At 48.5% G+C, this 26,069-nt stretch overlaps 1 protein-coding gene across 22 annotated transcripts in view; it reads left to right on the forward strand.

The window, feature by feature from the left end:
* Nucleotides 1-26,069, forward strand: part of MBNL1 (muscleblind like splicing regulator 1) — a 111,596-nt gene that overhangs the window by 69,502 nt on the left and 16,025 nt on the right. For 20 of the 22 annotated variants that reach the window (XM_056358331.1, XM_056358339.1, XM_056358343.1 and 17 more), the window contains 3 exons: nucleotides 11,575-11,745; nucleotides 17,691-17,891; nucleotides 24,886-25,143. In XM_056358331.1, coding sequence (XP_056214306.1) covers nucleotides 11,575-11,745; nucleotides 17,691-17,891; nucleotides 24,886-25,143 — 630 coding nt within the window. The remainder of the gene's footprint in view (nucleotides 1-11,574; nucleotides 11,746-17,690; nucleotides 17,892-24,885; nucleotides 25,144-26,069) is intronic. The other 2 variants (XM_056358345.1, XM_056358349.1) reach the window with 1 other exon arrangement.

Raw genomic sequence — 26,069 nt, forward strand, 5'->3', positions numbered from 1 at the left:
ATGCCCTCACTCCCTTCCTCTGAAGGCAGGCATTTGCCACCAGCAGGCATTCTGGTTGCACATAAAAATTATTTGTGAGTATCGGAGTCCACGCCGTCTCTTTGGCAGGCTGTTGGGCCATAAGCTGGGGCCTGGCCGCGGTGGCGGTGTGCTACAGGGCTTGCCCCACGGGTGAGGGTGGGCAGCCTGCCTGAGGGTTTGTTAGCAAGCATCGCTCCCAGCTAGTGGGTTTGACGGTGAACCAGCAGCTGGATACAGAGTCAGATGGGCTCTGAGGAGAGGCACCCACAGTCCCACAGCAACCGCCTTGGTGGTGGAGGAGCTGAGGTGTAGCAACTCCTCCTCTGGCGTTTTTTGGGCTGGTGAGACGGGTGGTACATCAGTGCTGGGTAGTGCCTTGGCAGTTGTGGTCCTGCCTCTGGATCACTGGCTGGCTTTGGAGTCATCGGCATAGCTGTTGACTCTCTGGGACTGCAGTTTGTATGCTTCAAGTCAGTAAAATAGGTGCAGTAACTCCTTTCATTTAATATTAGAAAACTTTGAATGTGTGCTTGGCAGGCCAGCTACTACAACAAAACACATGCAAACAGTTTATTTTAAAAAAGCAAATGATAACTTACATGTAGTTAAATGTTTTCCTGTAAAACACATGGGCATCAGTATAAATAGTTTTACCATTTACAGGCAATATTTGGATTTTACGTAACAGCTATCTTCCTGCTTGGGTTTTAACGTGCCGAGCTCTCTGCTGTCAGAAGGAATTTATACTCCCTAAGAGGGAGGTGTTTGCGTATTTGTTTTGGATCAAAAATATTTAATCTGTTACAGCTGCACTGTTCAGCGTGGCTGCTGGTTTGCTAGCTCTGGCTGGTGCAGATATGAGTTGGTTGGGTACCCGCAGCATGGCGGGACCAGCAGCACTGGCACAGAGGCACCAGCAACAGGCAGAGTCCCCCAGCCAAGAAGAAGCGTCAACGGGAGCATCCTCAGCTGTGGCTGTTGCCATTCAGTCTCATGGCTTGCTCGGAATACCCAAAAGCTATTGGTTTAATTACGTCAGTCATTAATAATTGTTAATGATGGGGTGGCAAATGCTCATGCAGTGCAGTTGGGATGCACAGCACTCAGAAGTGTGTCTGCAGGCCACAGGAAGCTGCTGCTTTTCTTTTTAGAAGGTAGCCTGTTAGATATTAGGGGGTTATGTGTCTGATCTTGAAAAGCAGGAATTGGTAACTAACGGCGCAGAAATGCTTTGGCGAGTCCATTGCACTGTTGCAGGTGGTTAAAAGCTGTGGTAGCTGCCGAAGGCTGTCAGCAGAAATTACAGCCTGCTTCTGCTTGACTCTTTTATGTTTAGAAGCCAGGTTCTTTTCATCCTATGGTGTGGAGGTTGTCTCATTGATTTAATGGTAGCAATGCTGCATGCGGGATCATATATTTGACCATAATTCCACAAAACCACCAGAGGAAAAAATGTTTGCTCAATACTCAGAGCAACTCCACGAGGCTGGTGTTTCTTTCACTTCAATTTTATTTTGGAATAAGCAAGAACAGAGCTTGGAGCAGAGTTTGGGCCACGGTTTGTGTTACCCTGTGGCACTGGAGGGTTGTTTTTACCTGTTGCGCATGAGGTACCCCACAGACACCTCCATCAAGGTGGGAGTGGGGGTCCGGCACTGGCTGCCCCCTGATGCAGAAGCAGCTCCTTGTGCCCACCCTGCCTACCTGCGGCTAGCCGTCTCAGGCACCCCGCTGTTTTCTCCTGTATCTCAAACCCTGTTGCTAAGCAACAATTTTTAATCAGGGAATTAATTTGGCTCCAGGACATCCTGAGTAGCAATGGATGCTAAAAATGTAATTGAAACGTTGCTGCATCAGTCCTGTACTTATGCTGTGTTTATAGGTAACAGTCCCTTTTCTTCATGAATTTTGTTAGCGGGGGGGGGGGGGGGGTGGGGTGGGGGGGGGGGGGCAGGGGAAGGCAGCCACTCCCCCAGCGCTGCAGGGTGGCAGGTGAGCCTCTCGGCTCTGAAGCAAGCAGCCAGCCTGCAGTCCATGTTGGTGTCCGTGCTGTGCCATGCTGGGCTCCACGCTTCTCCGCCGGCTGCACCAGTGCAGCATTGTGGCTCTGCCTGCTGGGACCGGGGGAAGAGCTGGGTGTTAGTTCCAGGGACCTCGGGGGAAGAGCCAGGGTTTATTCCAGTAAAATCTCCACACACAGTGAGTAGCACGTTGGAGCTGTCGGTTCTCCTCTGCCCCTGGGCTTCTATGGTGATACTTCAATGGTACGGTGTTGGTGGACTGATGAAAAACAAGAAGCTTCCCTGTATGCGTATCTGAGCAGTAGTTCTTGTATAAACACGCATGGAGTTGTGTAGCAAGTGCTTGGTAATTTGGTTGTGCTACCGCAGTGGTATAAAAATAGCATAAATAAACAGACTCAGCAGGCTGGCGCAGCTCAGTTTTAAGACTTTCTCAGACCAACTGCATTTACGAAACTTGTCTGTACAGATGTATGTACTTCAGATACATAGAGGGGGATCAATATTACCTAACTCCAGCAGCATAGGGAGGAGCTTCATGTGGAGTCAGGCAACTTGCCCTGGCTGAAGGAAGGGGTCAGTGGCACACGCCACCTTGTTGGGTCTCTGTGGTTTTTCTGGTTTTATACTGCTGCAGAGGGATAACCTTAAACAATGATGGCAGGATCGCTGTGCTCAGCATGCACTCTCTGGTGTTTAGCAAATGATAGCAGTAACTGTGACCTTTATTTAGTCTCTATCCATACAAAATTCATCTGTATTTCTCCTTCGGCTGTGCCCACTCTGATGTGTGCTGATCCTCCCAAAACCTTCAATCTCTTCTGCAAAGGATGCCCTGTCCCCAAAACTGCAGGCATCCTGGCATTATTGGTCTGTCTAGTCGCCGGTAACATTGCAAATAGAAATGGAAAGGCAGTGTCCCCTCTCTGCTGCTCTCCCCTGTCATGCAGGTTTGGTTGCAACCACAAGGTGCTGAGTGGTGTGTGTCCCCCCTCCATGGCTGTGCGCCCTGTCACAGTCCAGAATCTGTCCGGATGTTAGAGGGAATACTGACAACAGTTACATGTTGCATTACTGCAAATAATGTCCCTGTGGAAATAACCAAATGCAGGGTAAGCCCTGCGCTGAGGAACCTCAGCCTGAGATTCAGAGCAGTGCTGGAGAGGTGTGTGGTGGGCTCACAGGGGCTCCTTCTGAGAGCGTGTTCATGTTGGCTGTCTCACTGGGTGATGGCACTGAGGGTGCCAGGCCATGGTGGTGTGGTCTGGATCCTCCCTGCCTTCCTGTACCCCTTAAGGACTTGGTGTGGAAAACCTCCCGTTGCCTGCTCGCAGAGTTTCTGAGGACAGGGCGCCTCAGCTTCGGCCATGCCCCTGCGTGGGGGCTGCTCAGGGCTCCTGCAGGTCCCTCGTGTAGGTGCTGTGGGGTCTTGATGGGTTGTGTATGGAGGAGTAATGACCTTGCGAAAAGCAGTTTGCTAATTAGACCTTATTTACTGCATCACCAGGCTGTGCTTTCCAAGAAAGTTTTAGGCCGAAGCCAAGTCCACAAAGGTGATGAGTTTACTGTTCTTCCTTTGTGCAACAGATTAGACGGTGTTTCTGAGGAGGTATTGGAAAGTAATTATTTTGAATTTGAATTGGTTTAAAATTCATGTGGGTACTGAAAGCTGTAGACATTTGCAAGATCTTAAAAGAGCTAACGCTCAAAGTCAGGGGCCTGCTTTCAGACCTTGGTGCAGATACTTGCACAAAGCCTGTGCCCTTTGGCCTGAGAGTGAATGAGACTGGGGGTTCACCCGCACCTTACCGGAGCAGAGGTAGAAGCCAGCAGCAGTGTCCTGGAGCTGCCAGGGTCACAGGTGCAGGAGCTGGACCCGATGCCACCCTGAGATCTTCTCTGCAGACTGCATGATTGGACAAGAACAGCTTGGGTACTGCTAATTGGTAAACCCTCCCAGTTGCTGCTGTGATCCCTGCTGCTCCAGTGGCTCACGTCTGGCCTTTGAAAGAGTGTTTTCAGGGCATGGATGGTTTTGCCTGAAGCTGTGGGCTGTGCCACAGCTGTGGGTGAGCGTTGGGGGCTGCCAGCGGGTCATGCTTCTCTGCTGGGCAGCAGCGCAGTTGCACAGAGGGCTCCGCAGCACACCAAGCTCCCATTATCTTCTTGTTAATTAGTTATTGACTTCTGCTGATACATCCATTACATATCCCTCAAGGAAAAAGTGAAAATTGTTAGTACCCACATTACCTAAGCTGTAACTGTAGCAGATTAAGGAGTCTGCAGTCTCAGAAGTGAATCCCAAGAATACTTTCCCCTTATTAAACATGCAATCAGAGCATTTTCTGGAAGGAAATTATTTTCAGAGAGCAAGAATTGCCATTGTATTTCTAGCATTTAGTGTGGGATCTGAAAAACGGGACGTGCTGTGCTTCACAGAGAAGTGGTGGTGTAGAGAAGGAATTGTGAGGTAGTGACCTTATAGAAATGGACTAATTTCTTGCTTATCTATGTGACAGTCTTAAATATCTAGGTGTAACATCAAAATCCAACACATTTCTCAGATGAGCCAAGTCTTGTAGAAATACTTGCACTGTATTTTCAGAATGCAGAATTTTTGCAGTGATTTTCCCAAGCCAGGATTGGCTATGGTTTCTTTTTCTGTCTGAGTTCGATGCTATTTCTCTTCTACAGTTCTGCAGATATTCACATGAAATGCCTCCCCTTTGTGGGGAATAAAACCACATCGCAAGCAGAAGACACAGGGCTGCAGGGGGTCTCACCAGGGAGGAGCAGAGGGGGACAATCCCCTCCCTCGACTGCTGGCCACGCTGCTGGGGATGCAGCCCAGGTGCGGTTGGCTTTCTGGGCTGCAAGCGCACGTTGCTGGGTCATGTTGAGCTTCTCATAAACCAACGCCCCGAACATGATCTCCCCAGGGCTGCTCTTAGTCCATTCTCTGCCCAGCCTGTATCTGTGCTTGGGGCTGCCCCGACCCGCGCGTAGGACCTTGCACTTGGCCCGGTTGAACCTCATGATGTTCGCGTGGGCCCACCTCCCAAGCCTGTCCAGGGCCCCCTGGATGGCATCCCTGCCCTCCAGCCTGTCGACCGCACCACACAGCTTGGGGTCGTCGGCAAACTTGCTGAAGGCACGCTTGATCCCACTGCCCCTGTCGCCAACAAAGATGTAAGCAGCGCCGGTCCCAGTACGGACCCCTGAGGATCGCTGCTCATCACTGGTCTCCACTTGGACATCAAGCCATTGACCACAACTCTTTTGAGTGTGACCATCCAGCCAAATCCTTATCCACCGAGTGGGCCGTCCCTCAGACCTGTGTGTCTCCAGTTTAGAGGCAAGGATGTCGTGTGGGAGAGCATCAGCTGCTTTGCACAAGTCTGGGTAGATGACATGAGTTGCTCTTCCTTTATCCCCCAACGCTGTTACCCTGTTGTAGAAGGCCACCAAATTTTTCAGGCAGATCTGCCCTTAGTGAAGCCATGTTGGCTGTCACCAGTCACCTCCTTATTTTCCGTGTGCCTTAGCACAGTTTCCAGGAGGATCTGCTCCATGATCTTGCCAGGCACTGAGGTGAGACTGACTGGCCTGTAGTTATCGAGGTCTTCCTTTTTTCTCTTTTTAAAAATGGGGGTTATATTTCCCCTTTTCCAGTCCATGGGAACTTCACCGGACTGCCACAATCTCTCAAATGTGATGGACAGTGGCTGAGCCACTTCATCTGCCAGTTCCCTGGACTTGTGCACCTTCAGGTTCTTTAGATATTCTGGAGCCTGCTCTGGGCAGTTCTTCAATGAATAAACAAGGTAAATCTTTTCCTACAGACAGATTTTTATTAATTCCTATTTCCAACTAAAATCTCCTCAGCACGATAATCTGACTAGCGGTTTTTACAAAACCACAGTAATCTTCAGGAAAATACCTATATTTCAGGGTTTGGGTGTAGCTTATAAAAAAATACTGAGATTAGCAATAACTATTTTTTTGAGATATTCAGTGCTCTGTGTGTTTGGGGGCTTATTTTTTATTTCTTAGGGAGCTGTGCAAGGGTCAAAAAGCTGGTTTTGATTAATTTGGTGTAGCATCCTGGTGTGTCCGTAGCTTTTCAGGGTCACCCACCCCCGCAGCATGGCAGCTCCCGCTCTTCTGCAGTTGCCATCTTTGCAGCTGCTCCTGGGTTGGCTTTTTTCACTTACCCGGCTGCCGTGGTTTTGGCTGGGATGCAAACCCAGCTTCCCTGGAGCATTGCTGTGTGCCAGTGCCGTCTGGCAGTGCTGGCACAGCTGGTGGTGCGAACCGAGTGCTTGTGAAGCCAGTGCCCTCCGAGCATGGGACCTGGCTGTGAGTGGCAGACCAGGGCCTCCAGGCATTTTTGGGTGGAGGTGCATTGTGTCCCCTCGGCTGGGCCCGCTGCTTGCACTGGGGCACAGGAGCTGCACTGGCTCAGCGTCACCCACGGGCATGAGAAGGGCTCTGAGGGACACTGCTGGGAGGAGGAATGGTGTAGAAGGTAACATGCAGGTAGATCAGCTTGTCAGCTTGGCACTGCCCTTGCATGCCCTCGCCATTTCATGATGTTTGCATGGTGTTTAGATTGGGCAGGGACTCAGAGGTGAGTCTGATCCAGCAGGCAGTATGGGGGCAGATGGACAGACTGAGCTCCTGGGCTGATCTGGGCCTGCAGTCCCCTGGCCCCATCCCTCCTGCCTCCCCAAACTGCTGAGGAGCCAGCCGGGTCTTTCCATGACTTCCCAGAGCTCAGCGTGTGGCTGCCATGTGCCTGGGTCAGTGAATTGTGAATATTTAATGCAGGCATGGGAGGTGCTGGAGAGTGAGGTGGGAGGCATTGCAATTACACCCTCGCTCCTCTGGCCCCGTTGGGGTGGCTGATGCCAGACCCCACACCTAGCACTGCTGGGGGGCACCTCCTGTGGCCCTGCATAGCTCCCTGGGTGGGCGAGTGCCACCCCACTCCTCTCTGTTCCAGTCCCCATCACCCACTCTTGCCAAGGCTAGACAGCTTAAAATACTGCAGACATCATGCTGCCCTCATTTAGTGACAGCCTGGCTGTTCAGTGCAGCCTGGGCTCTCTGCCTGAACGTTGTTGATATGATAGCTGGAGAACAACATCATGTGAGCTCAGCCTCCCGCTCCAGCGTTCCTGCTGGGAGGATGCCCAGCTGCCTGGCTGATGGACCAAGCTTGCCCTCTTCCCCCTTGCTCTGCGGGGCACATGTGTGGGCACAGGGATGCTGCTGTCTGGAGCGCGGTACCTGGTGGGTGCTGGGTAGTGGCAGCTGGATTGTGCAGCAGGGACATGTGCAGGGAGGGCGCTGGCCGTGGCTGGCAGGCTCCCCAAGACTGGCCCCCTCAGGCAAAGCCACAGCGTTGCCAGGTCTTTGTTCACATATCCCAGCACCATGCGGGTGTCCCCACCTTAGCATCCCACTGTGCACCCCGGGTTTCCCTTCTGGCACTGCTCAGAGGGAAGGCCTTGTCCTGCTTGTCTCAAGGGACCAGAGATCTGTAGGGTCTCTGCTGGCGAGCGAGCCTCAGGAGCATTTCTAGTAAGTTTAGTCCAGCAGGATTCTGGTAAAAAAAAAATAATTCAGGATGCTGCCAGCATGCTCAGCTTCCGCTTCTCTGGATGTATTCACTTAGAGTATTTATTTTTTTTATGATTGAAAAAACAGCAAAGGTTCCAGAAAAGGTTCGAAGAGATGAAAATCTGCCTTGAACTCTGTTGACTGAAGTTAACGGAATCTAGTGAAAAGTTAATTAAGAAAGCCACTTGCTCGCGGTATAAAGGAGATGAATGCAGCCATGTTCTTGATCGAGATTTTTGACAGTGGTTTTCAGCCTGCAGTTTCTGACTCCTGGGTGCTCTGTGGACCATTTTTAAAGGCCCATGGAATAAAAGGAAGACAAGAAACTCTCTTCCCAAACAGAGAACTCTGCATTTCTTTTGGAAAATTTGCTAAGATCTGAAACTTTTAAAAGATTGAAGGTTAAATGCTGCACTAGGCTCTACAGTGACGTTCAAACAAGAAAGATGTAAGTAGGTAACAATAACTAAGCATAAGCATAGTTTACCTTGGGACCTGTTATGTTCTTGTAGTCTTTAACTCAGAGTAAATTGTCTTCCTTAAAGATCAGTTGCAAAGCAAATAGAAATTATGGCCTTGATGGGGAAACAACAGAGGGGTTTCCTTGTTTCCCAGGAGCCAGAGGACATTGCACTAGATCACTGGAATGGTTTCTTCTGGCCTTAAAACATTTGGGGCTATGAAGTACCTTAAGCAGTCATGACGTACAACACAGACTGCCAGACTTCGGATCCAGTCTGGAGAGGTGTGGGGCAGCCTGAACCCCACTGCTGAATCAGGGGCATTGAGTTTAATCTGCATTTTGAAATCAGGTTTGTTAATAGCTCCTCTCTGACTTAAGCAACACATCATAGTTTCATGTCACTCATTTAGCAGTAATTAGGCCTGATTTTTACACTGTGCTAATGTAAAATAGCATCTTCCAGGCAGCTAGTAAATGTGTAATTTTGCCCTGTGTTACTTAGAGGTAGCAACAATTAACATAGGTTTTAGTATCAAGAGAAAAATTTACATAAATAAAGCTGTTCCAAAGTGCTTGCCTTTTATATAATTGTGAAATGCTCTGGGGGGGGATGACACGGGGTGGGTGGGTGTGTCTGCTGAAATGAGGTTGGTTTATTTGTGCAGAGTAGCTTAAATACTGAACTGTGTCATCAGTGAGGCATTACTGAAGAGAACTGAGGGTCATTTTGTCCGAAAGCATCCCTCCAGGCTGAAAGCATGCTTTCCCCCAAGCCAGAGCGTGCTGTGCAGAGGAGCTGAGTGGGAGATGTCCCATGCCTTGTTTCGGCCGGCCGGCCCCAGACTGTGCCAGCCCCTGTGCAGGTCTAGCTGCTGCTCCCGGCAGTCCCCTGCTGCCTTTTGTCCCCATGGTCATGGCCGGGGCTCCCTCGGATGGGACAGCAGCTGGCAGATGCGTGTATGCACGCTTGTCTGTGTGTGAGTACACACACATATAAAAATGTTGTTTCAGTTAATAGCACAGTGATTAAAATTCACGCTTCACAGACACCGATTCCTGTTGCCAACTTTGATTTGTCTTTTGTACTTGGGAAACATTAATGTTTGTTAGTGAAGTATCCTAATCCTTATTTGCAGTAGGAAACTCCATTCCCCTGTAAAAATATTTTCTCAGGCTGCACATGTTTCCCCCCCTATCTTATCTGTAGCATAATGCAAAAAGCTAAAAGCACAATTATCTGGCCCCTGTCTTGATTGCTTTCCAACATTTGGAGCTGTGTTATTAGGGAGATTTTCTTGCAAGTGACTTCAGTGGGCCTTTCCGTGTGCCAGCTCTGCTGAGGACAGCCCCTGGCACCCCTCAGTCCGACAAGCCAAACGCCTGCAGGAGCCCCGTCATGGGGCTGGGGGGGGGGGGGGAGGGGGGGGCGGGGGGCAAAGGCCGCATGCCAAAGGGCTCGAAGGACCCCTCCGACTCTTGCCACGAAGAAGACCGATGCCTGCAGCCCGTGCCAGCGCCAGCAAGGTGGCAGCAAGCCTGGCATGGCTGAGCGCCGGGGCAACCCGCACCGGGGGTTCTGTTGGCCTGCGTCTTCCTGTGGTGCTGGCAGCCGCCACTCAGTGCTTCCGTGCGGTCTCTAGAGGTAGACGGAATCGTGTAATGGAAAAAGCATTTCATTCAAGGAAAGATGCTTACAGTTTGTGAACAGGTGCTCTGAAAGATGCACCTCCTTTGCTGTTTGTTACAGTAGTGGTCTCCATATCCATAGGGCTTCCTATAGTCTCTGTGTGTAGCCCAAAGATATCCATAAACCTACGTATTTTTCTTTGTATCGGGGATATCTTCCGATGCAAGGATCACTCACATGTCAGTTGAATAACTATGAAAATGAGTTTTAAGAACTTTGGACTGCCAGCAGGATTGGGAAGGGGGGGCAGCAGCAAACCGCTTATCCCAGCCTTAAGGGGAGACAAAAATCATCATACAAATTAGATTTCTGGCAGATCTTGTAAGAAGAATACATTTTAACTTTCTGAGTAAAATTGTGGGATAAGGTCAAACTATATTGAATTAATTTGTTTCCTGATAAAAACGGTTTCTTACTTAAATTAAGGCTGGCTTTTGCCTTGTCGTTGTTCCTGTTCGGGTTTATTTCAAAGATGAATGAGTAAATAGAAAAAAATTTAAGGGATCTGTTTTTTTCCAGACAAGGATTCAATTTTCCTTTTTATTTTTTTTTAAATTTTTTTTATTGTTAACATGTCTTTAGTGAAAGTATGGGCTCCAGTGTTAAAATTTTAAAGAACAATTAGTGTGTAAAGCTTCTGTATTAATGAGTTTGCATTTTCTGAAGTCTCACAGCATGCGAGATCACAGCTGACATGCCGTGAGAGGAGGGGGTTCTCTTCCCTGACCTCCCTCTGCCGCACTCCATGCCCAAGCCAGTGTGCCTTTCATTTTAGAGGTTTTTGCAGCGGAGCCACAGCTGGGGGGACTGGGGGTCCCCTTCAGTCACCTTCATGCCCAGATCCCTGTGGCCCAGCTTCCCTGCTTGCAGCCAGGAGCCCCCAGAGCAAGAGATCGCCTTGAGAGAGTTCACCAGGCAGGGTCGTCTTATGTGCAGAGCTGGTTTACTTGGTAACAAGGAGGTACAGTGGGGTTTGGATATATGTTGTGCATAGAATTACTTTTTATTTCTTGATGGGAGTGGTTGTCATATTGAGGAATGTCCTTTCGTCTAAATAAAACTGGTGCCTGAGTTTTGTTGTTTTTCACATCTGAATGTAATGAAAAATTTAGAAACAGTCAATTCTGATTTTATTTTAATTACACAATTGCAACAAAATGCATCATGTGCAACAGGTTTTCTCCAAAGATGCTGTGTCCCAGGTCTGGTGAAAGTGCAGAGCTGGTGCTGTGTTCCTGGTAATAATGCTACTTTGACCACACGTCTTGCTGTGCGCTCAGTTCTGCTTCTGCCCCTGTGCAGCAGAATGGGAAGCAGGCCCTGAGCATTTGCAGAGCAGCGCGTGAGCTTTCACAGGCCCGCTGCTGCAGCCGTGCCACATTGCTTTTGCTGGGTTTCTGGCTTCACAGCCAGCTGTTTCCTGGAGGCAGGTCTGTGGGCAGAGGGGAGTCCCTGTGGGCCTGTGCCCATGGAGGGTGGGCATGCTGTACTGTCAAACAAGCTTGCCTTCAGCAACTTTTAAAGGAAACAGTATTTTTTTAGAGCTGTACTGCAGAAATGCATAGTTCAAAGCAAGCAGCAAGCAGCTGATACTGGAGTTGTCCAGGTGCTCTGCTCGGTATGTGGTAGCCAAGAGAAGTAGCTGGGGGCTTTCCTCCTAGGCCTGTAGTGTGTGTTGTGGGTTTTTTAGCTGGTGACATAAGGAAGCAAGATACTCCTATAGCTTCTAAGCCAGTTGTGTCAATTCTCTTCTTCAGGGTCGATGTTCAAGGGAAAACTGCAAGTATCTTCACCCACCACCACACTTAAAAACACAGCTGGAGATAAATGGACGCAATAACCTGATTCAGCAGAAGAATATGGCCATGCTGGCCCAGCAGATGCAGCTTGCCAATGCCATGATGCCTGGTGCCCCGTTGCAGCCTGTGGTATGTGTGCTTTTTGGCTTCAATCAATGGGTACAATGAGTTGTAGTTGGAGTAAGTTAGCAGGTGTGCTTACAGGCCTGTAAAGTCCCACAATTACCAGGAACTGGTAGAGAAGTGAAATACAATGAAATGCTGGTCTGTATGTCTTTGTACTGCTCAGTTCTCCCTGCCTGAAGTAATATTGTTAATTTAATTAATTCTCTTAATCTTTTGTTAATTGAATTCATTTTTTGCCACTTCTTACAATTAAGAAAGTGATCTGTGTGGGATTTTCGTAAATAGATGCTTCCTTTGCAATTTTATGGGCTCTAGGAAATTCCTGGGTTTGAGAAGATTCCCACTGGATGTGTTCCATTCGCTCAGGGGAAACTTCTCAGGGAATTACTTGCTGGAACTGGACTTTGATTTTTACAGCCCACTGTCAGGCAGAGGAGAAAGCTTGCCCTGAGTGATGGATGCTGCACATCAGTCTGACTTGCAGGATCAACAGCTCAGGCTTGGCAGGAAGATGTATAGATAATCATACTTTCTGTAAAAAGCCAAGGGGTGGGGGAAGGAGAATCTATCAGAAATCTCTCATTTGGTCACTGTAAAATGTGATCATATATTACATCATATCTGTTTCTCTTATACCTCAGTAAGCAAGTACAGTATGGTGTTCCACAAAGTCACATGCTTTGGCTGAGTTTCTTGCTCTGCAGTAATCCCTCGTTTCAGCAAATGTAAAAGGTGATGGGCATCTACCCGCCATGCACATAGGCATTTGGGAGCTGAACACCCTGTGCCAGATCCCTCTCTAATGCTGTCCATAGAGGTCATTTGAGCTAACTAACCTATGGATAAATTTGGCCAAGAACCCTTTTGATATAAATTCCTAGCTCAGATATTAGAGGGTACTGATTAATGTGTGAGTGAGACTGGCACTGAGTAATGTATGAGCAAGGCTGGTATATTCCACATCAAAAGGCAAACAATGCCTCCCTGGCTGAAGCTCTCTCTTCCAATGGGTAAAATGACAGCAAAGGAAAAAATAAGTTGAAATATATGTATAAAATAAATATATCTGCATTCACTGTCAGTTCTTTTATTCCTTTCCTGCTGGCAAAGGTAGAATTTAGGGAGTTTAATTTACTTCTGGGTACCTTCCATTAGGAAATCTATATTCACTCTGTTAGATGGGTTCTTCAGCTTTTATTTCTGAAAACCTTCTAAAAGGAGGTTACTCCTCAAAATATATGTAAATCCTCAGGAAAAAATAATCTCAACAGAAAGAACTCTTATGCTTGTGTCAAATGGTTATTTGGCCCCACATTTTGTGGATCTGCAGAATACTGCTGAATATTTTGTAGCTGATTTGATTCAGTTAATGTAACTGTTATTCTCCCATGGAGGTTTATGCCTGTTTCAAGAAAAATTGTAGTGGGGGAGAAAAGCAGAAAATGTTGTGGTAGGTTCATCACAGTAAATTCACTTTAATATCTGTTAGCACAGCATGAGAAGATCTCACATCCTGTTCTCTCTCTTTTGATTGGCTTTTCTTTAAATGAAATTGTCTGTATCACCTAGGCAAGGAGATGAGGTGAGGCAGCATCAGCACACAGACATCAGATGCTATGGCACTGCGGTGCTTCAGGGGGTGCCCTGACACTGCGCTCTGCAGCCTGCTCCTTACTCCCATATTGCCAGAGAAATGGGGCTGCCTGTGGGCTGGTGTGTGCTGCTGATGGTTTTCAGATCAGGAACAAAATTCAGTGTCTGTAGAGCTAGGCAACTCAAGAGCAGGCTGTGCTTTATGTGCTTTAACTCCACAGCAGCCTCAAAATGATTTTTCAATTTCAACAGCTCAAAACAGACATTGGCACGTGCCACAGTTTTATTTCCTGATGTAAGTACAGTGATACAGCTTTAGTGTCAGCAGATTTGTCTTGGGGGCTATGAGAAAGTTTAAGTCAAAATGCAGCCAGCAGTAAGAACCACTGCTTAAAATATTCTTCTCTGTTAACCTGTTTGTTTGTTTCATGAATTGTAACCAAATACGGTAGGCTTGCGTTTACACAGGGCAGTGTGTAGGCACACACCAACATTTGGATAAACATGGAAAAAAAAACCCTACTGCAGTCCTTTGGATTAATGTTCCTTTTTAACATAAAGAGAGGCTAGTGTGAGGATAACGCTTAAATAAAATGTAAATTCACCTTTATGCCACACTCATACTGTCCCTAAAGAGCAAAATGTAAGTCGTTGTATTTTGAAGCACAGCATGAACCTTCTACCCATCCCTGCATAATTTCTGTTTACATCACTGGAGTTAAAACGTTACAGTCTGTGTTTTCAGCATTCAGTCTCATTCAGTGTGGGGATTCACAGCAAGGCCCATTGGCTGTCCCAGCAATAGTTATCCAAATGGATGTCATCCTGATAATTTGGCCTTAAAATTACTTCATCTTTTTTAGCATGGTTGAAACATGTGTTGTTTCAGGGTGTTCTAGCAAGTGATTTATATCATCTCATCTAATGACACTTCAGTCAGTCTGTTTTGTTTTACAAAAATCAATACCCTATGCTTTAATAAAAGTAAGTGAACTAACTTAGTGAGAGACTCTTTGGTAAGCAAAGCAGTGGGATCCTTTCACTCATATTTCTATTTGATAAATGTTTTAATTATCTCAGTTGCAAGTAATGTATGTGGACCTTTGTCCATCTTTCCTTTTTAGTTCACTCTTTTATCTGTCTTCAGCTGGCACTTGAGGGAGGGGATTTCAGATGGTGAGTGGGGATAACACGTCCTGCAAGCACTGAGACCCTGAGGAAGAGCTCTACCCGCTCAGATCGGTTCCACACTCAATTGCTCGTAAACCGATTTAAGGGGAGTTGGGCTCAGCTAGGCTACAGCTTTGGTACTGGCACATCAGTGGGTGATGCTGTGCTGCTTCACAGTAGCAGCATCAGACCCTGGGTTTGCCTTTTCCAGTGTGGAAGAGTGTGAAAAATGCTAAACAGAAGCAGGAAGGTGCGGATGGGAGACCAGAAGAGCGGAGATGGACCGTGAAGGTGGCTGGAGACTCTGGGGCTGTTCCTTTCTCCCAAGGGGCCCACTGGGGAGCCCCAGGGCTGCTTGCTCTGCTCTGAGCCGCAGGGCTGGTAGTCAGGCACGGCTTCTGCAGAGCACTGGTGCTGCTGGGGCGATGTGATGCGCTGCGCGCTGCAGGTGCAACTCTGCAGCAGAACAAGGTCCCAGACCTCCTGCAGGTCTGTAGTGCACAAGTAGCTGTGGGTTGTCAGTGTTCCTGTCTGCATGCGGTATGCTCTTGGGCATCCCTTGGCACTGCAGGTGCTTCGTAGGTGACTGTGAAAGATGCATTAAATGAGTTCAGCGCCTTCCCTGCGGACAGCCGTTCCTTTGGGACCAGCGAGCTGGAGCGTGGGCAGAAAGCCCATCTGTCTGTCTGGGGGGAGCCGTGGCCCCGCTGCGCAACAGAGGCTGATCTGCAAAGGTGCCCTCGTGGCTCAGTCCCAATCGATAGACCCCATCAGCGAGCAGTGCCTCTGCAAGTCAGGCCTGTGCAGATCAGACTGGCTGGTGAGGTTTGCGTTGGTTGTGCACAGGCATTTTTAGAGCAGAATTACTCAGTATAGGAGATGATGCAGATTATGGGGCACCTGGCAGCACAGAGCTGCATCCAGGGCTGTCCTCCTTCACCTCTGTTCTCTATGCTGATCTACAGGAGCTGCCTTTTTCTTTCAGCTGTTTTGCATGACGCACAGCATAGTAGGGCCCAGACTGCAAGGCCATAAGTAGTTGCATGGTTTGGTCATGATGATAGAGAAATATTAGTTCTGCTTCTAGAGACAGGAAAGTGAAAGCTTGCTGGAAAACAAGTGAGCAGTAAGCAGCGGAGGTGAGCCCAGCAGCTCTCCCTGACCTGGAGCTTCCCCTGTCTCTCCTCTCTTGCCTGGCACCCAGCTCCCAGTTCTGACCAGTTTGCAGTTACAGGCCTGGATGCCCGGGCTGACCCTTGGCTGGTGCTCACAGATGGCAGGGCCGTGCTTGAGGTGGCCCTGGTGGCAGTCCCGCTGGTCCCTGTCCCACAGCTGCCCAAGCCTTGGGTGGGTGCTGGGGTGGCTGGGGACAGTCCCAGGGAGATCCCGTCTGTGCCGCCTGTCCACTGAGGCCGCTCTCTTGCCAGAATTTTTTTTTCTGTGTGCAGGAGTGTTCGGGTGGCTTTGTGCCCTGGCAAACTCCTGCTACAGAGAAGTGGTTGTGTGGTGCCCAGGTTTCACCACTTCACCATCTCTTTCTGCCAGCAGTGTGGTTCTGAGTCTGGGCTAATATGACTGTAGGATAGGTTTTTATCTCCTAATTTAGGTGTGTACAGCACATTGCAAAATACCTGTGAGTTTTGAAATTACATGAAGTGGCTCTGATAAAATATGCTATTATTTTGCAGGGTCTAAAGGCCAAAGGATATTTATGTTAGTATAAAATGATCTCAGTAGAAAATAAACAGGGTAATTTTTATTTTTATTTACTGTACAGTCAGTATATTGGTCTGGAATCAAACAGTGGTATCTCTTAAGTTACACGTTAACAGACTGGTCTGTAGTTTTATTTTTAATGTTCACTATTACATAGCTGATAATACCGTAACAAAAAGCCCAGCTAATTTATAGTATATTTAAGAGCAATAATTTATTTCCTGTAAAATTTGCCTGTTTTTCATTCACATGGATGAAGAACCAGAGATGTTAAAGATATTATTCCCATTTACACAACTTTCAGTCATTTTTCTTCAGTAATCTCTGCATGTTTTTTGTCCAGTGTTTCAGGTGGACTTGTTCCTTGCTTCCAAACGGTTCAGTCATTTCCTCAGGAATACAAAACCATGTGGTGTTATATGGTGTCTGGCTTAAATAGATATGAAACAGAGAAAGAGTTGCATTAACTCTGTAGTGGTTTTTCTCTTGAAAAGTTAGTTTGGAAGAAAAATCTAAATGCCTTGAATAAACCCTTTATTTAGATAATAAAGATAAACACTCCAGACTAAATCTTATTTGGCAATTACACTGGTAGCGCAGTGCCTTTGCATTCAGTGGGGCAGAAGAGTTATTTAATCTTTACTGCAGTGTAACAGCTCCGCATTTGGTCTTACAGCATTATTTGGTCTTCTACATCCAATTATCTTCACAATGTGATAGCCTATAAGGGCATCTGGCTCCTTCTGTTTTTAAAACAGAAAACAAATGAACGAACAAAAGTATTTGCATGCTCTCTCTCTCTCTCTCTCTCTTCCTCTGGTTTAATGTTTTAGCCTAAATAAAGCATATCCTTGATGCAGTATATTTCTTTCTGAATATCTGTGTGGACAGCCTGTTTAAATTTGTAAAAATAAATTATTGTGGTTGTCTGGTCTTGTTCCTGTATTAAACCTCTGTAATTTCTGAACCAGTGTGGGCTCTCATCAGGGTCAGAAATGTCTTTATCTGTATCTGAAGCTGAGTGTGGTTTAATGGTGTGTCAAGGCTCTCACACAGATGACTTTTTCCCGAGGGTGGATGTTTTGGTCACATTTTGAATGTGTCCCTCCAAGAGCCCCAGTCTTTTTCCTGTGGCCATGAGGAGTGCTCATTTATAATGGCATTGCTCAAGTGTGGATCAAATGAGAATTTGCACCAAGAGCTGACACGTGTTGTAGGTGTGGAGGGGAAGCTGGAGCAGAAGGACCGGTGGAGGCTGGCGGGGGATGCCTGTCCTTGTGGTCTCACTCATGTGCAACATTTCTACGGGTGTTCTTCACGTCCCACAAAGACCACAAATGCTTCTTTCCCATCAGTAACGGAAACTCACTGCCGTTGTGCTCAAGATGATAGCCAGAAAGTTACTATGCTGACAGCATGGCAGCTATACATACTTAAAGTGTCCATCATAATTTTTTCTCTAATTGCAGCCGATGTTTTCCGTTGCACCGAGCTTAGCCACCAATGCATCAGCCGCCTTCAACCCCTACCTGGGGCCTGTCTCCCCAGGCCTGGTCCCAGCAGAGATCCTGCCCACCGCCCCGATGCTGGTGACAGGGAACCCCGGTGTACCGGTTCCTGCCGCTGCTGCCGCTGCTGCCCAAAAACTAATGAGGACGGACAGGCTGGAGGTAGGAGCTAATATGTATAACTTACTCTCACAAGTTGTATCATTTGTTGTGCTCCTAGATATAAAATACTTTTATTATGGAAGAAAATAATGCAGGTTTCGCTTCAACTGATAGTGTCCTGTCTTGGTGATGGGTAAGGATGGGAAGTGACTGGGTGATTGTGCACTAAGTTAATGCTTGTGGTTCTGCTTCTGACCTTCTGCTGCAGAAAGAAGTGGAACTGTTGAGCCCTTTTAGGAATGACTGTGGCAGCAGCAAGAGCGCCTTGAAACTGTGTTGTTGTGTGCCCAGAAAGTGTTAATGTGGCAGGGAGCACAGGCATGGGTATGAGCACCAGGGGCAGCTGTAAGGGCAGGGCTTCAGCTGCCTGGGTGAAGGATGATTTTCAGCCTTTCTATTACTTCTGCTGTGGAAAGATGGTGCCAGCACTCCCCTGCCAGCCTCCCACGCCCAGCTTATCATCCTTGCTGCAACCCTGACAAGTGTTAGTGCTCTCTAGCTGGTATTCACCCTTGCTCTCAATCTTTCTTATCTGAAGGGCCTGACAGCCTTTTCGGCACCTTATCGGTGCTGCGGCAGGGTGGGTGGTGAGCCGGCAGATGCTGCACACTTGGGGTGCGCCTGCGAGCACAGCCTGCGTGTGGGCGCTCAGCAGCCCTGGTCAGGTCTGGTGGTCAAAAGGTGGTGCTGGGAGAGGCTGAGCTGGCGGGGTGATCCACTGCCACCCTGTTTGTCTGTTGGACACGGTGGTGTTTTAGGGCACATGCCACCTGTGAGAGGTCAGCTGTCTGTAGCATGCATGGCTGCTGGTGCTCTCCCTCTCCGGCGCTGTGCAGCAGCCAGTGGCAGCTTTGATTGGCGGTGGAGAGAGCTGAGCTGTGCCGCAACTGTGCCTGCAGCCCCAGACCTCTTGCTCTGCTCTCAGCCCCTACGCTGGCAGCCAGGGCTCAGGGCTCAGCACTGGCGTTCCTGTGGCATTAGTGCAATGGCAGGTCTTGGAGATCCCGGTACTGCAACATCTCCTCTGTGGGGAGGGTGGGAAGGCCAGAGGATGCAGGGGTTGTTCTGCTCTTGGATATGGTCCCTGAACTCGGGGAGCGAGATGGGAGGAGCAAGAAGGATCTCTGTTTTAAAATGCAGCCAGTTGTAATTGTAATGCTTTTCTTTCTGCCCGTGCATGTGCATTAACAGGGATTAATTCTCCTTACAAGGAAAATTAATTCCTTTTTCTTGGTTACATCTCTGACTGACAAGCTGCCACTCAGAAGGCTGCAAGTTGGGACGAGTGTGGAGGGTCATCTGGCAGTGAGCATTTCCTGCTGCCGCTGTCACTATTCTCAGAGCTCACATCACCACAGGTTCCCCTTCTGCGGGATCACATCATTTCCCTTTTTAGAGATGTTTTCTCTGAAGACAGTATTCCCCAAAGCATGGTCAGGTTACAGGAGAGGCAGCCGTGTTGAGCTGAGAGCTGGCACATGGGTGACTGTTCTGAATCACCCAAGGATGTTTTTCCTTTGAGGACTCTATTTCACCATGGGTACTTGACAGAGGTGGATTAAAACCAAAATGCAATTAGATAAATTCATAAATAAATCATGCTAGATTTGGAAATGAGTACTGAGAGGAGGATGCTGATGGTGGGGAGCCCTTTGGATCACAGTGACATGGTCAGCTGCTGCAATTGATTGTGCTTCCACCCATGTAGAGGGCACAGCGCTGGTCAGTGGTGCTGGGGACATGTGAGCTCAAAAGCTTTCTGTTCATAAGAAGGAGCAGGACATAGCCAAAGTCCCCAAGAACCAGTTCTGCCCGTGACCAGAAAAGCACGTTATATCCGTGGAAGCCCGAGGGGCTGTGTGGGCGCAGCTCTTCATGTGGTGCTTCCAGGGGAGACCCTGTGCTGCCCAGCAGACTGTGACCAAAGTGGATGAGGAGCTAATGAAAGCGGGGACTTCAGTGTGCAGGATTTGATCCTCTGGGTGCTTGTGTTCTCTTTATATAGCTATTTAGAGAAGTGATACACTGCTGAGCCAAACTCCTCTGCATGAGAGGGAGTTGTGAGAGTGTTACTCTCACAAAACACCCAGGGGCACAGTCTGCAGTAAAAAACATGCTTATCAATTAGAAAAAGCCAGCAAAAACATCTGAAATCATTAGGTTTTTTAAAAAAGGATGAGTGGTTTTGCTTTGAACTTGTATGGAAAGGAAGATGACAGCCGAATTGGAAACCCCTGAAAATAAGTGCTGAGACTTAAAGTGCCTCTTTTGTCACCTCTCCTGGTGAAATGGCACTGCTTGGGGATGCAGACCTCAGCTGCTGCAGGAAACACAAGCGGTGCTGGGGTGTGCTAGGTCCCTGGGTGCTGGCTGAGCTCCCAAGGGGCAGCACCCTGTGTTGGGGAGAGCCCTCGGCAGCGCTGGGGAGGCAGCACCAGCCCTCCCGTGGCTCAGCTCACAGCTGGAACACGGTCGAGCAGGGCACTTCTCAGCTGTATTCTCCAGCTCATCTGCACCCAGCAGCCTTCTCAGCTGTCATTGCTTTTATCTTGGTGGGCTCTGCTCTTGGGAGAGATGTCCTTGTCCTTGGAGGAAGGCTGGCCAAGCCCTGCCTTCCTAACGGGGCCCTTCCCTTGGCTCTGCTTTAGTTATTGCACCATGTAGATCACTTTAAAGAAATCCAGCGTCTTCAGCCCTTTAAAGCTGTTGGTAGGTTTTGCTTTTTATTTTGACTGGGATGAGGAACACATCCAGGTTGACCCACTGACTCTGCAATTGCAAACCGTGCTGCTGTCTTACTAAATCAGTATCTGTTGCGGGGAAGGGGTGTCTTTTCCTCCTTGTCTCTTCCCTACAGCGAATGCAGTTTAATAGTGAAATTATGCAGTTAATTAGTGAAATATTTAGGTGAGAAGGTAATAGGTAATCTGCTAGGGCTTTCTGGTGTATTGGTCATTCAATCTGGGGTATCCAAATTTACTGTACAAATACCAAATAAGCACATCGTTTTTATGAACAGCCAAACATTTTAATGTGCTTTATAGATTACAGAAATGCAGAACTGATCTGAAGGATTTTGCATGGTCTGGTTGTGACCTCTCAGAGGAGCCAGCATGCGTCTACCTGCTCTTTAAATGAGCTTATTGCTGTCGGTATTGTCCTTTAGTATGACATGATTAGAGAGCTTTGTAAGGCTTAGCTCGCTGTCCCTTGGAATGAGCTGTCCTTGAGAAAAATAACTACTATGATGTTAGCATCTAATCTTGGAATATGATTTGTTCTGCTCAGAATTTTAGATAACTAATGCCAAAGTACCTAATTCTTGAAAATAAGTAAGTTAGCACACATGTTCTGGGATACTGAATGAGACTGTTCCATAACTAAAAACTCTCAGTACATATACCTGGGATTTTAAGGAAAGCAGGCAGACAACACAGATCTGGGAGGCAGTGTGCCTCCTCTCCTGAATTAATATGAATACTCGTAAGATGAGATCAGTGACTGTAACTAGCAGTAGGGTTGATAGTATATGTATTTGGACCATGTCGCCTGTGCAGATCGCATGCAGATGTTTGGGTGTCCAGTGTGTTGAGCCACTCCCATAAGGAATCCGTATCTCAGGGTGGAAATTTCATGGGTTGAGGCTTTTCCTACAGCTTTTCTCACGCTCCTCTCCTGCCAGAAATATCTTGAACAAAAGTGTGGCTATTCCAGTGAACTAGAAGAGAAGCAAGAAGGACAGAGAAGTGAGAGAGAAAGGAATTGCCCAACTGTTTTATTTAAAATGCATGTGTTTCCATTTGAATGCCGTCATTTTCTGTTAGAAGTATTCAGGAGTCAAGAATGACCACAACCAAGCTGCTGTTTCCTCCTTGCTTCATATATAACATTTTTTGCCACAAAGAAGCAGCTTAGAAGTTCTTGGAGGTTTTTGGGTCTTGGGTAATCAGGAAATCTGACCTAGTGGAGCCATTTGTTTAAACGTTCAGAGTATGCTAGATAACAATATGCCATGTTGTTCATTGCAGAGGAGGCAGGAGGTGCGACTTGCTCCTGGAAGGGCAGGGATCTCAGCTTTGCTGTCTGTGTCCCTCCAGCCAAACCTCTGCCCAGCCTTTGGGGGAGCAGCATGGTACCTCAGCTGTAGCTGGGGTGACATGGCGGTTGCCTCCCTCCAGGGTGGGCACCTTCATTCCCAGCAGGGTGACCAGAATATACTCAGCCCAAAGTTAGAACAAGTTAAGTAAGTTGGAATGAGTCAGTAGTACCTTAGCATTTTTGCAGACAGGCTAGAGATCTACAGGTGCCTCTTTTGTTTCTGTTTCATAACATACTGAGTTGAAAATTATGATGCTAATTACAGGGCTATTAATAAAAAACTACATAAAACCTGCCCAGATCCGAAAGACCAGACAACATAATATGCTTCTGTGCCTCTCTTTACTCAAGCAGATGAATGATATATTGCTGCATCCCGTGGCAAAAAATAACATTATTTTCAATGCATGCTTTTAAATGAACAAGAATTGGAAACATTCTTGGTTGCCATCACAGCAGCTGAAAAGCCATCGCTGGTCACAGTGATTAAAAGGACTAGCAGTGTCATGGTCTGTGTCTGACTGCTGTAAACCATCATTCAGGGATCTGTTGAGGAGCACTGAGAGTGTGCCATTCATTGCCTTATCTCAGCCACTGCATGACAGCTCTGTGAAAATTCGCTCTGGACATGCCAAAGATCATCTCTCTCTGCCTATTTCAGTTTCCTGGTCATTCTTCTTTGCTTTTTAACTATGAAAAAATCAGCTTATCTGTGGATGCATTTTCTTTCTCTCCCTCTCTCTCTGTGAACAGATGCTTCTATATATGTGTACACTTATATATGAATTTGTATGTATCATTCTGATGTTATTAATGGAGCAGTTCTTGCCTGCATGTGGGGTGGTTTTGAGGCCTCGGTTTTGTGGATCACCAATACGAGATAAAGAGTGAAGACAGTCAACTGACATTAGTTGCATCCTTTTATCTTCAGAGAAAAATATGTCAGTTTACTTCTAGACTGCAAACAAATAATCAAAGGAAATTATCCGCTTTTTTCTATTTAGGAGGCCTGGTTTTGGGTAGAAGGCACTGATTCGTGACCCAGAAAGTGTTCCTGATGGTGAAAGAGAGCAAGCCGTTACACAGGCAGTGAGGCTGCCCAGCCCAGCGCAGCTCTCTTGGAGGAGCAGTGACATGCCAGCTCTATTGGGTGTGTGCTTGAGAGTGGGGGAAGGGAGACCAGGGGTCTTGAGTGAGCAGTGATGGTGCCAGCCCTCAAAGTAGTGGTTTCTGATGGCTTAAGCAGGCGCCACCTCCCTCCCCAGTCACTCCCTGCGTCATGCTATCTAGTCATGCTATCTAGCAGAGTGGTCAGTGTTGCTGCATGGGGACTAGATGGGGGAAGGGATCTGCTTGCAGAATTACCTGGAGGGCAAGTGGTTATTTTTCAGCTGAGGAATTTGCCCAGTCTGTTTCACACACGCTGCAGAAACAGCTCTGCGAGCACCCAGCTGTGAGCTGTAGGGCCGCGGGCATGAATGAGAGCAACAGAGGTGCCTGAACCAGGACAGTTGCCTCTGCTGCATATATACATCCAGAATCTTTGTCACTGCATTGAAAAAGACTACAAATAGGGTCATGCTGGAATGACCCTGGACAAATGGATGTTTCCTGTGAACAGGTTCACAAATGGCATTGCTCTTGTCCTTTGGGGATGTCATTTCATACGTCCTAAGTGCTGCCAGATGGTACTTCAAGTAACAGCGGGGTTAAAAAGCAGCTAGAGTGCTAGCATGGGTGGAAACCAAGTAACAAGCAAATTTGGTTTGTTGCAGGGATGAGAGCCAAGGTCCTTGAGGATATACTGATGATCCAAGCTCAGGGACACCCACCTTTAAAAGGAAATTCCATCTACTAAAGTGGTTTTATTTTTATACAAACTTGGTTGCTTTTGTCCCTTTCTGTTTCCTGTAGCGTTTGGGAAACTGAGATGGCAAATGCATTTTTGTTTGTGGTTTGTGAAGAGCTGACTGTGAAGAGATGTGTCACTTTTTTAAATGCAGGGTTTGCAAGGTGTGTGAACAGGGAGCCGATGGTTGTGCTGGTGATGAAGTTGGTGTCTGCACCGCTGGGAGTCCGGGAGGCATCTGTGCTGGCTCGGCCGGGCTGGAGCCGCTGTACCAGCAGCAGGGATGCTGCGGGGGGGTGCTTCACAGCCAAGCCCGTTTGCTTCTGCAATTTCTGATCCCTTCAGCTTTGTTCGGCCGCTGTCACGCAGCGGTGTGACAGTGGGACTGGTGACCGCTTTGGCTGCAGCCTCTGCTCTTTCCCAACGTCGCCCACCATCTGTTGGTCCGCAGGGGATCGCTGGGAAGCCCAGGAGAGGCAGGCGCTGCCACTGTGGGTGATTGCCCTCTCGTGGCAGATGCCTGGATTTGAGGGCCAAGTGCGGTGCCGCACGCTCCACGGGTGCAGCTCACTCCCCGGCGTGGGCATGGAGCGCCTGTCCGGTGGGGCTGCATGGGGGTGGCCACGCAGTCATTCTTCCCGCACCTCTGGCCAGTCACCTTAATTAGTGCATAGAGTGTGGCTGAGTGGCATGGCCAGGCCACAGTAGAGCTTCCCAGCACCATGGTGCCTGGGCTGATCTCTGAGAGCTAGCCACAGCACGTTTCTTCAGAAAGCAGAAAAAGCCCTGTGGGCAGCTGAGTGGGAGCCAAAATCTGCTGTGTGCTTGGGTCCTTCCTCGTGGGTTTTGATGCTCTTTGACATCACAAGTGGCCTCAGGGAAGTCAGGTCCCTGTGGCCAGGGAGCCAAGCCCACCGTCCCACCGCTGCTGTGGTCCACCTGGGGACAGGCCCCTGTTCTTGCAGACATTCAGAAATCCCGGCTCCTCTCTGAGCTGTGCCTGCAACACCCATCACCCAACTTAAGTGACTTTCCCTGATGTTGCAGGTATGTCGAGAGTACCAGCGTGGCAACTGCAACAGGGGAGAGAATGACTGCCGGTTCGCTCACCCTGCCGACAGCGCAATGATTGACACCAATGACAACACAGTCACCGTCTGCATGGATTACATCAAAGGGAGATGCTCACGGGAAAAGTGCAAATATTTTCACCCTCCTGCACACCTGCAAGCCAAGATCAAGGCTGCCCAGTACCAGGTTAACCAAGCTGCAGCTGCTCAGGCAGCAGCGACTGCAGCTGCCATGGTGAGTCTGGAAGACACCTCTGGAGTAGGAGTGTGTTGACGAGAGGCAATAGTGGATGTGGTAACTGTTTTGTTTTGGGGAGGGGGGGTTGCGTGCGCTCGGGGATCCCAGTCACTACACGGTGCAATGAGCTTTCTCAGCATGTGGTGCCAGATCTGCTCTTAAGTAGTTTCAGACCGTTAAGGTGTTTCACTAATTTTGCCTGCTGATGTACAGAGTATCTATATGTACATGTATGTGTGCATATGTGTGTGCGTGTCTGTACGTGTGTGTGCACATATGTATATATAGTTTATTGTGTGTTTGCGTGTGGGTAGATTTGTATCTGTCTAGTCGCACAGATAGATAAACCCGTATTGCGGTTACCATAAGTCTGTGCTTGTAGAGACTTAGTTTGAAGTCAAATTTGACTGTGTTAACGCTGCCTGTAGCCCACCTCCTGTCCCCCAGCCGAGGGCTGGCGGCAGCTCTGGCGGGGCCCTAGAGCAAAGCAAACCTCGTAGCCGTAGCAGCCAGATCTGGAACTACCCAGGAACTGGTTCCCCGGCGAGGAGAGGACAGCACCCCACCTGTGCCGAGCCCCAAGGGGGAGTGGGAAGAGGAGCACGGCTGGGGCGTGGCGGTGTGAGGTGGTGGCCACGGGCTTCCAGCGCTAGTGGCCAGTGGCGGCGGGGAGCCCCGATTGTGCTCCCGCGTCACCGCAAGCGCCCCGGCCTGCCCGTGGGAGGGGGGCCGGGGCAGGCGGTGGCCGGGGGCAGTGCCCTGCCTGCCCTACCTGCCCTGCTGGCGCGGGGGCCGCCTGCCGGCCCCCCGTGCATGCCTAGTCTTGTTACCGTTGTACACGGCATCCGGTGATTTGTTTTTATTTGTTTTTTCTCACCTACCCAAATGCACTGCTGCCCCCATGATGCACCTCTGCTTGCTGT

This window comes from Falco biarmicus, chromosome 13 (genome assembly GCF_023638135.1).
Source record: "Falco biarmicus isolate bFalBia1 chromosome 13, bFalBia1.pri, whole genome shotgun sequence".
In the NCBI taxonomy this organism is placed as follows: Eukaryota; Metazoa; Chordata; class Aves; order Falconiformes; family Falconidae; genus Falco; species Falco biarmicus.